This window comes from Spermophilus citellus (genome assembly GCF_964194105.1).
Source record: "Spermophilus citellus genome assembly, chromosome: 1".
NCBI classification, from domain to species: Eukaryota; Metazoa; Chordata; class Mammalia; order Rodentia; family Sciuridae; genus Spermophilus; species Spermophilus citellus.
Genome location: NC_138182.1, coordinates 109,488,357 through 109,504,250, shown reverse-complemented (window position 1 = coordinate 109,504,250; position 15,894 = coordinate 109,488,357). Strand labels below are relative to the sequence as shown.

Genomic DNA, 15,894 nt, shown 5'->3' with positions numbered 1-15,894 from the left:
AGGTGTCTCTTTGCAGAATGCAGAATGACTTCACCCCTCCTACAGAACTAGCCTCTAAAGCCTCCTGGGTCATTGGGGCCTTGGGCAATGGACTGTGTGAGAGAAAGCTGATTCTGATACCAGTTGGCAAAGGAGGTGAGAAAAGTGAGTGGCGGGCACCTAGATAGCCTTCATCCTCCATCAAATAGTAAGTACTATCTCAGCGAGGGTGATCCTGGGAACAAGGGAGAAATGCCTTTCTGGCAACAATTGCTAACACTCAACCCCAAAAGTAATAGCCCAAATGTGGTCTACTGGGTAGCCCTAAAGGGACTGCCTTATGTAGGTTCAAGGTCAAGGTAGCTTGCTAGAAAGGCTGAATCTCCTGCCTGGAGAAACACCTTCCCAGTTTCAGGTACTACAATGTGCTGAAATTGTATAGAATTTCAGTGAACTGGAGGCCATAGAGGTGGAAGGAAGTGAAATCCTCCAAAACCCGGGTATTGAGGTGCTTCAGAAAACAACCAAGGAATGTGGAGTGAGGTGAGGGCCAGGATCAGTTCTCAAAGATCCAGATTTGGAGGCTATTCAACCTCTCTGCATGTTAGATACTGGAGGTACTGACAGAAAGTTGATTAGAATAGCCAAATAAGAAGGGAATCACCCAAGAATTCAAGTTTTCTCCACCTTCAGACTTTTCTCCCCACTAGGAAATGGCCTACAAAGTGTTCAGCTGACAGGTAGGAACTTAGGAACACTTGTGATTGCAGGCAGAGAGTTGCTCACGGCTAACTTCACTTGAAGTTGTTTCTTTGTTTCAGAATCTGCTCTTTAGAAAAGGCCTTAAACCAGTCAAAGATACACAACTGCTCTTCTAAGTGACCTAGAGTAAACTTTGCTCAGTATAACTCATTATAATGCTAAACTCTCTGCCCTAAATTAAGTGCATATGCATTTATTTGGTTTGCTTTGGTTTGGTACTGGGAATAGACACCAGGGATGCTTTACCACTGAGCTACATTTTATGGTAGAGATATCTCAGAAGAAAAGAAAAAGAACATGATGCCATCTGTATCATTGTGAGCCCTCCAGAAATCAATCTTGAACATTCTTGCTACTTTGTAGTATAGAAATTGAATGTCCAATCAGGAATGTCTATTACCTCATATGAAGACAAAGATAGTATGTAAAAGGAAACTAACTAGAATATATAAGAGATCACTTTCTACACTAAATGTTCAGCCTTCAGATAAGAATCCACTGAGGCTAGATGCACACAAATAAACACTGCTTCCTGTTGAATACCCTGGTGTCTCCTGTCTGTGTGAGAATCCCACACAACATTTTATTTTGTTTTGTTTGAGGCAGGATCTCATTTATCTTATCCTTCTTTTTGATATATATTTATAATGACCAGGTTTCTTAGAAGTGTTTATATCCTGTGAGAAGTGAAAAGAACATCTGAAAAAAAGATTTCAAAGACTCTTAAATAAATAGTTGTCTACAAAAAATGACATGAAAACCAACTCAATTTATTTTTAGAAACATTTCATATCATATACTATTTTAAAAGAACTTATCAAAACTGATTTATTCCCAAGTTTGCAACTCTTCTCAAATTATTTTTCAAATGTCTAACACAAGAGTTTTTCTATGGAATAATTCAGATGACTTCTGTAGAAATTGTCAACAAGGCTAAAGAAGTAGCTCAGTGGTAGAGAGCTTGTCCAGCATGTACATGGCCCTGAAGTTTAACCCCCAACACTGAAAGAAAAGGAAAGGGAAAAAGAAGAAAGGAAAGAAGGATAAAGAGAGGGAACAGGAGGGGAGGGGAAGGAATGAGTAATTAAAACAAAAAGGCAAGTGGTGTAAATATAAATATATGGTGTACTAACTCTTTAAAAAATTTACAGAGCTGTAGAATTTTAGTTACATTAAACTGGGTGATATTATGACTATATAGAATGGCACATAATAAGTTCTGCCTTAGCCTGGCCTAAACCAAATCAATGGGCGTGTGACCTGGAGAGGACTTCTCTCTGGCTTGATTTGGACTGTCTTGAACCTTCACTGGTTCAGAATTTATAGCATAGTAGAGGTACCAAGACTTTCCTGACAGGCAGTGTAAGTGTGCTAGGCCCCTGAGATCCCATGACCAGGGATGCCCATGCCCACGCCCACAGCCCCTCCCCGCCACTCACTGGTACAAAATGGTCTGCTCCATTGCCTGGTGCAGGTTTTCTCCTGACCAAAGGCCTGAGAGTTCATAGCATATTTTGGCATGGCTGGGGATTGTATGGTTGTGGAGGGAATAGCCAAAGTAGCCTTAGCATGATGGAGAGGCAACAGCTGTCTCTCAGCCATACTTGGGGGTGGTCCTGGAAGAAGTAAGTAGGGTTGTGGTCTACCTTGACTGAAGACATGGAAACACACCCTAGTCCTTATGGCTGTCCATGGGAGTTGGTGATATGTACAGCTATTGGATTTTTTGTTGTTCTCTTGTTTTTGTGGAGAAGTTATCAGTCTGTGAGAAGCAGGCATTACATGAGAAGATAAAAAAAAAAAAAACTTGCTCTAAAACTTTTTGGACTAATTCAAGAAAAATGTCAATTACTTGAAAATGTTAGCCTTGTTCAAAAGTGTATGAAGGCTTAGAGTCACCTTTAAAGGTTATCATTTTGGTGAAGGAGTCAGTAAAAACAGAAAACTTGGAGGCAATATATGAAATCCTGGAGAGGTCCATATCTAAACTTGAGGATTAAATACTCTTTCTAGAAAATGAGCTAAAAGAAGAGAAAACTAAATATTCTCAACAGGATAAATTGATGGTGGATATATCAAAAAGGATTAAGTCCCTAGAAGATGAATCAAAATCCCTTAAATCACCAATACCTGAAGCTAAAACAACCTTGAGAATATTTCAAATGAATAAAGAACGAATTACAGTAGCAATAAAAGAGGCTTTGAATGACTTCAGGAAAGTCATAAACAGCTTTTACAAGAAGTTGAAGTATGGAAAGAAAAAGTGAATGGCCTTACTAAACAGAAAATTATATTTGAACACTCTAAAGTACATGCAGAACAAATTCTAGGAGACAAATAAAATCACATTAATTCTCTGACTGAACACTTACTGCAGATAAAAGATTTGGCTCCCATGCTTGAAAAAGTCCTAACAGATGATGGTTACTTGGAATTGGAATTGAAGAGTTAATCAGAAATTAGTGCTCACTTAGAAGATCAGCCCAAAGGGTCTTGGAAGACACTGGTTTATGATGCGAAGTTAAAGGCCTCTTTTAAAACCTTAGAAAGAGAAAGAAATCAAATTTTTACTTTATTATCTGAAGTAATTGAAACGAAGGAAGACCTAATAGAACATATTAGAAATCTTAAGACAGAACAAGCATCTTTGCAAACAGAAAATGCACAGTTTTTTTTTTGTTGTTGTTGTTTTTTTTTTTTAAAGAGAGAGTGATAGAGGGAGAGAGAGAGACAGAGAGAATTTTTCAATATTTATTTTTTAGTTATCGGCGGACACAACATCGTTGTTTGTATGTGGTGCTGAGGATCGAACCCGGGCCGCACGCATGCCAGAGGAGCGCGCTACCGCTTGAGCCACATCCCCAGCCCCGAAAATGCACAGTTTGAAAGTGAGAATCAGAATCTTCAGCAGAAACTTAAAGTCATGATGGAATTATATCAAGAAAATGTAATGAAACTCCAAAGAAAATAGGAGAGAAAAATTACCAGGTAGAGCAATAAGAGAAACTTTTCAAAGAGGAAGAAAAGATCAGCCATACAATTAAACTGCTGGAAACCAATAGAAAGCGATCAAAAGATTTTGAAGAAGAATTGGAGAGAACCATTTGTTTTTATCAGGGGCAAATTATTTACTATGAGAAAAAAGCTCATGGTAATGAGTTGGCAGCTAGGAGTGCTGAAAGATACCTCAATAATTTAAGGAAAAAATGCTCACAATATACAAAAAATAACTGAAATAGAGATATAATTTAAGCTTGTAGAAAAAAATCCTTCTGTGCTTGATGCTTCAAATACAGCCTTTGTCAAAAAGAATTCTCCAAATGGTCCCTCACCATTGGGTCAACCTTCATGTGAAATAAGACCTTTTCATTTGGAAAAGAAGGCTACACTCATACCCTCAACTTTGGTGCCAGTAGGAGGAGAAAAAGGCTCAAGGGGCCCAGAGAATCCTCTGGACCATCCAACTAGCAATGAAAGAAGAGAATCAAACTGTGATAAGTCAACTTATCCTCAGAGAGCACCTTCTGACATACGGCCCCTGGAACATCCATGGGAACAGGCCCATAGGATAATGATCCCTTCACCAGGCCAACCATATTCTGATCCACATCTTCCTCTACAAAGGCAAGATGGATGTTATTCTAAATATGGTAGACCATCTGGATCAGCAGAACTCAGAAGTTCCACTATGCTGCCTTTGGATAAAATGGATGGGCCTATATATTCAGAAATAGAATCTAGTAGAAATGATACCAAAGTTGATCTAGGTGATTCCAATGTACCTGATTCATCTCTCCCTGCTGAAAACCAAGCAACTGGCTCTGGCTTTTCTTTCTCATCTTACCCTCCAATCAGAGGTCCATTGTTTTCTGTGGATCCAAGGAGTCGGTTCATGAGAAGAGGACCTTTTCTTCCTCCACCTCCTCCAGGAAACACTCGTGGAGCATCACAAAAATATATACAGTACATACTTATATGTACTTTACCTAAATAATTGGGCTGTTATTATAAAAATCAAAATTCCCATGACTAAGAAGAATCCTCTTCTTGATATTTGAACTGTCATAATTAAAGAAATAGTCTTTTTTATATGACTGATGTGGAGAAATATAGTAAAAAGGAATGAAACTAATAGGTATATGATTAAGTGTTTTATTTATAAACTTTTTTAGTTGTTGATAGACCTTTACTTTATTCACTTATTTATATGTAGTACAGAGAATCAAACCCAGTGCCTCACACATGCTAGGCAGGAGTTCTGCCACTGAGCCACAATCCCAGCTCATGATTATATTTTAATAACCACTAACAATAATCTAAAAGAAAATGAGAATATCTCCATTATTAAACAAATACAAGCCAAAAATATATAACCAATAACAATTAGACCTGAATTATTTTCTAATGTTGCATTCATTACAGGGATTCTTTGATTCTATAGTGGTTTACCAAAGGCCTGAAATATTTCCTTGCACTTGGCGAGCATCTACTTTTCTACAATAGAGGAAATGGGTATGGTAGAATTTTGTTGAAATGAATTAAATTTATACACTCAGGGATATCAATATTCCTCAAATATGCTATGGATTAGAGAGTATTCATATTGAGTAAAAGGATTGTATGTTAAAAAACAATGAGGGCTGGGTTTGTAACTCAGTGATAGAGCACTCACTAGAACATGTGAGGTCTTGGGTTCAAGCCTCAGCACCACATATATAAAAAATAAAGGTATTATGTCTATCTACAACTAAAAAATATTTTTTTTAAATAGTTAACATAGCAAATTTCATGTGATATATATTTTAACCACAATCAAACATGTAAAATGGAAAATAAACAACTCAGGGGTACCAGTGAGGGAGCTGTGAGTCTAAAGGAAAACAGACAGGTGGGTTCTCAGTAAGGATGGCAGGTGAAGTAATTTCAATAGGTGTTTTAGATGGTTCCACATCCCGAGATATCCAGCCTGGTGAGGTGTCCATTTGAGGATTCATTTGGGAGGGCTTGGTTGGTGATGGCATGCTGTTCATAAATCGTTGCCTGAAATTTTGGTTGAATGAGTCATTATATTATGGCATTAGCTATATTAATATTGGGTCAGAGGACAACATGCAACTTTTTTTTTTCAACATACAACTTTATGAAGGTCAAAAATATGACAAACGTGTCCTCCTATTGTTAGAGTTTTAAAGTGACAGATTCCTGGAAAGAAGAAATGATAATTCCTTTGGAACATGTAAACCTCTATTCAAAATATGAATATATTTTATATATCCATAGAAAAATTCTCTGATATAAATTACATGATGTACTTTTTTCTGAGTCCCCTTTCTTCCATTATCCCATGCCTCTAAGGAGAGCATCTTCTGAGGCTGCAGAATGTGCTCCCTGAGAGTAGTGTGCTCTGCCCTGAGCAACCTTGAAAGTGGCTCTCTGTTGAGGTCCAGAGGAAGGCAGGAATGGCAAAGTCTGGGCAGGGTAATGGCATATCATGACAAGGAATATTCCAGAAGATGCTGCCTTCTGTCTGGAGGACCTAGTAGAGAAACAGGTGTTGAAAGGAATTATGGCATCAAGGAACTTGGGGGAGGACCATGCAAAGCATGCTGTGAAATCTGGCTTCTCTCAGGAACTTTTCAGTAAGCATGTTTCTAACTGTGCCTGTAGAGGTGTGTGGCTTTCTGCATGGGGGACAAAGTGCCAAGTGACCCTTCCTTCATCAAGGATAACATCAGTGCCTTAAGAAACTTAGTGAGACCCTGTCTTTTTGTGACTGGCTTCTTTGAGTTGGCATAATATTTTCAAGGTTCATTCATGTCATAGCATGTCATCAGTACTCCATTCCTTTCTATTGCAGAACAACATTCCATTAGATGGATATGCCTTATTTATTAAACTATTTTGTTTGTTGACTTAGTCACTTGTACTTTTTGGCTATTTGAATAATGCTGCTGTGAATACTCATATAACTTTGTTTCTCTTGGATGTACACCTAGGAGTGGTATTGCTGGGTCATTTAGTAAGTCTGTGTTTAACATGGAAGGAGTTTCCAGACTGTGCTAGAAAGCAGGCACATCTTTTACATTTCTTCACCAGGTCACAGTGTATCCTTGTCCCTGAGAACATATGCTATTGTCCATGTCATTGATTGTAGCCATCCTTCTACTCATAAAGTGTTCTCTTGTTATGACTTTGATTTGCAATTTCTTAATGATAAATGATGACTACTTATCAAAAATAATGATCTTTAGAGAAGTGCATATTCAAGTCTTTGGATACTTTTTTATTGAATTTTCTTTGTTGTTTAGTTGTAACAGTTCTTTCTATATTTGGGGTGACAATCAGTTCTGAGTTATAACCTATGATTTGCAAATATTTTCTTCCATTCTGTGAGTTGTCAATTCATTTTGAGTGCATTCTTTGATGCTCAAAAGCTATAATTTTCAATAAAGTTTAATTTACTTATTACTTCTTTCATTGCATAGCTAGTGCCTTAAATTAGTAACCACTTCTAAATGTAAGGCCAAAATAACGTATTCCTATTTTTTAGGAGTCTGTAATTTTAATTTTGTATTGAGTTCTGTGATATATTTTGAGGGTGTGTGTGTGTGTGTGTGTGTGTGTGTGTGTGTGTGTGTGTATGAAGTGATGTAGGGAATCTGACTCCATTCTTTTCTGTTCTCACATGCCCATTCATTCTTGGTGATGCCTCAGCACATAATAATATTGACCATACACATAAGGGTTTTCTGCAAAAATTCATACATGATTTGCTCTTCAGGATAAGGAGCCATGAAAGCCCCTCAGTGACAGGTTTGCTCTCTCCATCCTTCCCGGCTCACTGTACAGTGCCCACCTGAAGCTATAGGTACAGCCTGTGCTTCCAGAAGCTGGGCTGTCTCTGGACCTCATGTTCTGAGGACTCCTCTTTCAGTGAGCCCTCATGCCCATTCCTCTGTGTCCACATGAATAAATGGTGCTGGGAAAACTGGATGTGCATATGTAGAAGAATGAAACTAGACCCCTGCCTCTAACCCTGCACAAAAGTCAAGTCTAAATGAACCAAAAACTTGGGAATTAGAATAGAAACCTTGCAACTTCTAGAAGAAAACAGAGGGTTAACACTACATCATGAAGATGCAGGCACCAACTTCCTCTATTTTTATTGGTCGTATCGGTACCACTCCTTTGGGAGGTGAGAGGCACATTCCATTTTCACCCAATGAAGGAGGAAGTCCAGCTTTCTCAATGCAAGCTCATCACTGATAGATTTGGGTGGAGTTCAAACTTCCCACTGCACTTCCACTAGAAACACCCTCAACTGAGGGGCAGAGGTGCCTCATTATAGCTTCACAAGTCCCCAGTGGTGCTGTGCTGTGGGATGGTGTTGTCATTTCTGAGCAGGGATATATTGCTCTCGCCCCACTAGCTGTGTCTGGCAGCAACTCACTGGGAAGGAAAAAGAGCCTTGTTACCTCCAGACAGGGGGAAAGTCCAGACATCCCGATGGTCTCCATTGACACTGGGATTTCAGTTTTTGACTGGCTGAATCCCGGTTCCTTTGCTCTATCACTTATACTAAATTTGGGTTTTTTTTTTAACCTCCCTTTCAATCCTTATCAGCTACCACCAGATTTCTCAGTGACATCATTCGCCCTGTGGTCAGAAACATCTGGTTTTTGGGTCTCCACCCTGATCTTCTCACCTTTCCTTCTTATCAGATGAGGACAGCCTGCCAGGGGCTTCACTCTTTTTATCAGGGTAAGGGAAAGAAATTGTTTGAGGCCATACTGGAGGGATCTGTGGGTGTGCCTGGTGAAACTGCAGGTTTTTTAAAATGGAGTTGCTTAGGCTCAGGCCTAAGGCCATCCTATCATACACACACACACACACACCCAAAAAACCAGGGGATTTGTTACTAATCTATTTATGATAAAAACAAGTAGAACAGAGCAGAAAAGCAGAGAAGAAGAGGAGGGCAGCAGCCAGTCCCGGGACCCTCCTTCAAATTCCATTGTGGACTGAAGAGCAGGGCAGGGCTACATTCCCAGTCCTTGCCCCTTGGCCAAAGATTGATGTGCACATGCAGCACATCTCCCACAGATGCAGGCAGTGAGGAGGGTGCGGGCAGGTGGAAAGGGTTCAGCCTGAGCAGCTGAGTCCACTTAGGAGCTCAGGTGGAAGAGATGCCTCCTGGCCCCTGGAGAAGCCACCTTCACTGCCACTTCATGACCCCTTTCTTAGTAGGAGGCACAATAAAAACAAATAATTCCTTCTATCTGATGGCACCTCAGTGGGCTGGCCACTACACACACCTGGAACACCCTGGGGCCACAAGTCCTCCTGCCATTTCCTCATGCTCCCCTGTGAGCTTTGCTTTGTAATGCAAAAATACTTAACCAGAGAGCTGTCCTCTGAACAGGTTTTAAAGGGCAAAAGACCACATTCTTAACTACATGCACTTAGGGTGCAGATCTCTAGGTCTCACTCACCTGCCATACATGTGCCCATGTAGCTTTGACCAACACCTATTTTTCACCCTCACCCCTGTTGACCACCCTTTATTCTCAGCCTCTGTAAGTTTACATTTTTAGATTGCCCATGTAAGTGAGCTTGTGCCAGATTTCTCTGTGCCTGGCTTATGTAATTCAGCACAGTGTCCTCTAGGATCACTCAAGTTACTGAAAGTGCTGGCATCTCCTTCCTTTTTGGGTTGAATAATATTCCACAGGCCACCTGCCAATTTGCTTATCCATCCATCCATTCACCCACAGGAAATTAAGATGGATTATGTCCCTTCCTATTGTGAAGGGTGTTGCAGCAAACCCATGAGTACAGATATCTCTTCCACATGCTGATTTCATTTATTTTAAATGTACACAAAAGAGGTCTTTCTGGGCCATATGGTTGTTCTATTTTTATTCTTCCAAAGAACCTTCACACTGCTCTCCATGGTGTCTGCACATATTTTCACATTTGCAAATCCTCTGTTCATAATGCATCATGGGTATTGAGGAGGAGAAAGGTAGTGAGTCAGCCACACAATTCCAACCAGAGGAGTGTTTAGGGGAATGGCCATGTGACCTCAGAGCCCACAGAAAATAAGCTCAGTGGCCTTGAAGAGTGGCACTGCCATGCACAAATCTAATAGAAGGTGAAGTTCACAGCAGGAGTAGGTTTTGTGCTGGGTCTGCTCATCCACCAGAAGGACTGTAAGAGGCTTCACCAAGTTTCTGTTCTCCCCAGTGCTATCAGTCTAAAGCCCTGAAATGGTTTCCTGGAGACATATGAAAAACCTGCCATCAGTTGAACACAGCACCTCCTCCTCTCACCTGCTGCTTCCCAGGCTGGCAGTGACAGTCTCCCCCGTGTCCATGAGTACTGCAGTGGACTTGCTGGTCACCTTGCCACTGTGTTCATTGCCATTTCTGCAGATAAGTGCCTAAGAAGGACTGAGTCCAGAAGACCCAGGCCCCCTCCACTTCTGCTCAGGATAAGATTAGAACACATCTAGGCCTGGATAACTCCCTGAGGAAAGTTCTGTTCTTCTGGCTCTAAACCCAGAGTGACATGAGGCTGGAGCTGCTTCCATGAGGGAAGAGCCTGTCTGACCATGGGACACGCACAGCAGAAGGCAAAAATGAAAGTGAAGAGAAATTGTACCCTGATGAGTCCCTAGATGCTACTGGATCTGCAGTCCACTCTTCCCCTGAATACTTCAGCTATACAAAATATTATTCCTTCTTGTTTGTCTAAACCTGTTTTAATTGGATTTTCTGTGATTTGCAAATGGAAGATAACAAAATGATACATTTCATAAACTCAGGACAATCTTTATTGTAATTTTTTGTTTTGTTTTTCTACTATGTAGACTAGCATCTCTCTTCCAGAAGAAGAAAGGGAGGAAGAAGAAGGGAGAGTGAGTATTTGATGGAAGGTTCTAGCTGAGCAGTCAGCCTGGGAAGGGAAGGGCAGACATCGATGATCTTACCATCACCGCAAACAATGACCGCCTGCACTCTAGTAGGCTTATCTGTCCCTCACATGGCACTCTAATTAAATAACCACCTTTAAAAAACCCAGAACATCTGGTGATCCTCAGATAAAATCAAATGTGTCATGCCTCTTCTTAGTCTTTAGTTATATATCAACACAAAGCAAGTAAATTTCTGTGACTTTTTACATGCAGAAATAAATTTGTCTATTTAAAGGAAGTACAGGTACTAGCCCCAGAAAGTCAAGCTCCATTGTGATGGTCCATTCAAAAATGAAGAAAAGGAGACACACCCTGGATGACAAAAATCCTGCTAAGAGAAACCTTCCCTCCTAGTACCTCACAGTCCCACCTTTCTGTCTTTATAAAAAACCCTTTGTGTCCCTGAGATCCCCAAGAGGGCACTATGAAGATGACAGCCCCACAATACCCAAGTGTGCTGGATCTTCAGTAAACCTGATTTCTTTCCCACTAGTTCACATCTTTTGACTACTGGTTTTCCAGTGATGAGGTGCCTGGACTTGGGTCTGGTAACACCTGGAGTCTGCAAGTCTTCTCTATCACCGATGATGACTCCAAATTCTTTTTTTTTTTAAACTGCCTGTTACCTCATGTCTAAAGGCTCCTGTTTCAACAAATTATTCTATTTTCAGAGTAACCCTTTTTATACAGATAGTGGTTTGTGAAGAAACACTGATAATGGAGGGCTTACACCTGTAGCAACTCTGCAGGGTGCTAGTAATCAAAAGGTACAGTAGGGCATGGTATTTACTTCCATAAGTTTTCAACAAGCTTACAAAGTGCTCACACTAGAGAATAATGTTTGCATAAATTTCATTGAATTTCTATGAAATTCATAGATATTTCACCTCTTTTATTAAGTTGATTTCTAAGTATTTTATTTTATTAATTGAATTTATTTATTTATTTTGAGGCTTGGAGTAGTTTTCCTTGTTTCCCTTTCTGAGGATATGACACAGATATACAGAAATGCCTTTGATTTATGGGTGTTGATTTTTTTTTATCCTGCTACTTTGCTGAATTCATTTAGAAGTTCTAAAGTTTTCTGTTGGAACTTTTTGGGTCTTCCAGGTAAGGAATCATATCATCTGGAAATAGTGCCAAATTCTTCTTTTCTTATGTGTAGCCCTTTAATTTCTTTCATCTGTCTCATTGCTGTGGCCAGTGTTCCAAAAACTATGTTAAATAGATGTGGTTAAAGAGGGCATCCCTGTCTTGTTCCAGTTTTTAGAGTGAATTTCTTCATTTTTTTCTCCATCTAGAATGATGTTGGCCTGGGGCTGAGCATAGATAGCCTTTATGATGTTGAGATATGTTTCTGTTATCCCTAGTTTTTCTAGTGTTTTGAACAGAACGTGGTGCTTTATTTTGTCAAATGAATTTTCTGAATCTATTGAGACAATCATATGATTCTTATCTTTAAGTCTATTGATGTGACTTACTTTTATTGATTTCTGTATATTCAAACAACCTTGTAGCTCTGGGATGAATCCCATTTGATCATGGTGCAGGATATTTTTGATATGTTTTGTATAGTATTTGCCAGAATTTTTTCGAGAATTTTTGCATTCTATGTTCATTACAGATATTGGTCTGAAGTTTTCTTTTTCTGATGTGACTTTGCCTGGTTTCAGGGTCACATTGGCCTCATAGAATGAGTTTGGAAGTGCTCCCTCTTTTTCTATTTCCTGAAATAAATTAAAGAGTATTGGTATTAGCTCTTCCTTAAAGGTCTTATAGAACTCGACTGTTTATCCATCCAGACCTGGGCTTTTCATGGTTGGTGGACTTTTTTTTTTTTTTTTTTTTTTTAAGAGAGAGTGGGGGACAGAGAGAGAGAGAGAGAGAGAGAGAGAGAGAGAGAGAGAGAGAGAATTTTTAATATTTATTTATTTTTTCTTAGTTCTCGGCGGACACAACATCTTTGTTTGTATGTGGTGCTGAGGATCAAACCCGGGCCGCACGCACGCACGCCAGGCGAGCGCGCTACCGCTTGAGCCACATCCCCTGCCCGGTTGGTGGACTTTTGATGACATCTTTTTTTTTTTTTACTTGAAATTGATCTGGTTAAATTGTGTATATCATCCTGATTCAATTTAGGCAAATTATATGACTCTAGAAATTTGTCAATGCCTTTGATATTTTCTATTTTATTGGAGTATACATTTTCAAATAATTTCTAATTATTTTCTGTATTTCTGTAGTGACTATTGTGATATTTCCTTTTTCATCATGTATGTGATTTGAGTTTTCTCTCCTTCTTTTTGTTAGCATGGCTAAGGGTCTGTCAATTTTATTTATTTTTTCAAAGAACAAGGTTTTTGTTCTGTCAAGTTTTTCAATTGTTTCTTTTGTTTCAATTACATTGATTTCATGTCCAATTTTAATTATTTCCTGTCTTCTACTGCTTTGGATGTTGATTTGTCTACTTTTTGTAGGGCTTTGAGATATAATGTTAAGTAATTTATTTGTTGACTTTCTGCAATACATTGTTCATTCAGTAGTACATTATTTAGTCTCTAGGTATTGGAGTGGATTTTATTTCTTTTTTTCTTATTGATTTCTAATTTCATCCCATTATGATCTGATAGAATTCAGGGCAGTATCTCTAGTTTTTTTTTAAAATATATTTGCTAGTATTTGCTTTTTGGCATAGTATATCATCTATTTTAGAGAAGGATCCATGTATTGCTGAGAAGAAAGTGTATTCTCTTGAAGGATGAAATATTCTATATATGTCAGTTAAGTCTAAGTTATTGGTTGTATTATTGAGCTCTATAGTTTCTTTGTTCAACTTTTGTTTGGAAGATATATCTAGTGATGAAAGAGGTGTATTAAAGTCACCCAAAATTATTGTGTTGTGTTCTATTTGACTATTGAATTTGAGAAGAGTTTGTTTGATTAATGTAAATGCTCCATTGTTTGGGATCTATATACTTGCAATTGTTAAGCTTTGTTGGTTGGTGTATGGTTCCCTTGAGCAGTATATAGTGTCCTTCTTTATTCTTTTTGATTGACTTTAGTTTGAAGTCTACTTTATTTGATATGAGAATGGAAACCCCTGCTTGCTCCCACAGTGCATGTGAGTGGTATGATTTTTCTCACCCCTTCACCTTCACTCTGTGTATGTCTTTTCTTATGAGAGGAGCCTCTTGGAGGTAGCATATTTTTGGGTCTTTTTTTAAAAAATATAATCTGCTAGACTATGTCTGTTGATTGGTGATTTTAGGCCATTAACATTCAGGATTATTATTGAGACTTGATTTGTATTCCCAGCCACTTTTGTTTATTTTTGGCATTTAATGTGACTTGGCTTCTCCTCTGATTAGATTTTCCTTTAGTGTAATCATTCCCTCTGCTAATTTTCACCATTGTTTTTAATTTTCTCATTGTGGAATATTTTGCTGAGGATGTTCTGATGGGGCTGAAAGTGTGCAGGCTTTCTAATTGTAAATTCTTTAAACTTTTGTTTATCATGGAAGGTTTTTATTTCATCATTAAATCTAAAGCTTAGTTTTGCTGAATGTAAGATTCTTTGTTGGCATCCATTTTCTTTTAGAGCTTTGTATATGTTGTTCCACAATCTCCTGGCTGTGGTGTCTGGGTTGAAAAATCTGCTGAGATACAAATCGGTCTTCCCCTATATGTGATCTGATTCCTTTCTCTTGGGCTTTTAAGATCCTATCCTTATTCTGTATGTTACACATTTTAATTATATTGTGCCTTGGTGTAGATCTGTTGTAATTTTGTACATTTGGTGTCCTATAAGTCTCTTGTATTTGGTTTTCCTATTTGTTCCTCATGCATTGGAAATTTTCTGAATATTATCTCATTGAAGAGATGATGCATTTATTTGGTTTGATACTCGGTGCCTTCCCCTGTCTCAATAACTCTTAAATTTGTTCTTTTGATGCTGTCCCAGATTTCTTGGATGTTCTGTTCTTACTATCTTTAGTGTGTGATCAACTTTATTTTCCAGATTGTATACTTTGTCTGCGTTATCTGACGTACTTTCTTCCAAGTGATCTAGTCTGTTGGTTAGGCTCTCTGTTGAGTTTTTTATTTGTTTTATTATATCCTTCATTTCAAGGATTTCTGACTTTTTCCCCCAGAGTCAGTCGCGCTCTCTCTCTCTCTCTCTCTCTCTCTCTCTCTCTCTCTCTCTCTCTCAGTAATTTTTTATGCACAGGGGCAGTCCTGTGCCAGACCTGTATTTGTTGGAGTGATCAGTTTTTGCCTGTATTTGCTAATTTAGTTCATTCTTTATTTCACAGTTTTTGTCTGTATTTGCTCATTTATGTCATTCTTTATTTCACAGATCAGTTTAATTCTGAACCTTCTGACCTCCTTCTCTGACATTTAATCAACTTTGCTGTCTATGGGTTCTGTTATTATAGTATCCTGGTTTGTTTGGGGCACTTTCCTCCATTGTTTTTCCATGTTGTCTTTGTCTTCCTTTCTTACAGTGTGGATCTGCAATATTATAGTTGATTTCTTACATTCTTGTAGTACCTGTGCAGATTGTCTATAACTCACCTTGATTTTGGCTTCCAGACCCTGCTGGTGTCCCTCAATGTATACTACTGCATCTAAAGATGGTGGTGGCAGTTGTCAAGGTAGCTCACAATAATAGTTAAAGTGCCCCAAGATGGAAGCAATGTCTTACAGAGATGGGGATGAAAAGATAGGCCTCACATCCCTCTGGGATGCCTACTCTGAGATGCAGCTGTTTCTAGGCCCTGCCTCTTGTCAGGAAGTTAGGGGCTACTGTGTGGGGAAGGTTATGTTGATGACTGCAGTGTCCCTAGATGGAAGGGGTTAGGCTTAGGCTACCAGGTGGGAAGGGTGAACTTGTATTTACCCTGGACCTGAGTCCTGTGAAATTTGGATGGATCTGGCCTAGGCCTGAGCTTCTGTGGTGTAGTCTGCTGGTTGGAGGCTGGGCTCTGGCAGATGCCTGCTGGTGAGGGATGGACTGGGGCCTATTGGGAGCCTGGGTCCTGCATGGGCTGGTATGGGTTGTCTGTGCTGGGCCTGGCCTCCCAAAGTAGTCTGCTGGTAGAAAGGGGCAGTACGGTTCCAGAGGCTAGGCTCTGGTGAATGTCTGCCCCACAGGTAGAAGGTTGGATCCACATGTA

At 39.3% G+C, this 15,894-nt stretch overlaps 1 protein-coding gene and 1 pseudogene across 2 annotated transcripts; both read left to right on the top strand.

The window, feature by feature from the left end:
• The first annotated feature begins 2,400 nt into the window (after positions 1-2,400).
• LOC308645958 (melanoma inhibitory activity protein 2-like) lies at positions 2,401-3,454 on the top strand (annotated as a pseudogene). Its single transcript has one exon. The product of its transcript is annotated as a melanoma inhibitory activity protein 2-like (transcript).
• A 160-nt stretch (positions 3,455-3,614) lies between these two features.
• LOC308645884 (cTAGE family member 2-like) lies at positions 3,615-4,735 on the top strand (the record flags this gene model as incomplete). Its single annotated transcript, XM_081288308.1, has 2 exons — positions 3,615-3,621; positions 4,038-4,735. The coding sequence occupies 2 exons, from the start codon at positions 3,615-3,617 to the stop codon at positions 4,733-4,735; spliced, it is 705 nt and encodes a 234-aa protein (XP_081144434.1).
• Positions 4,736-15,894: the final 11,159 nt, after the last annotated feature.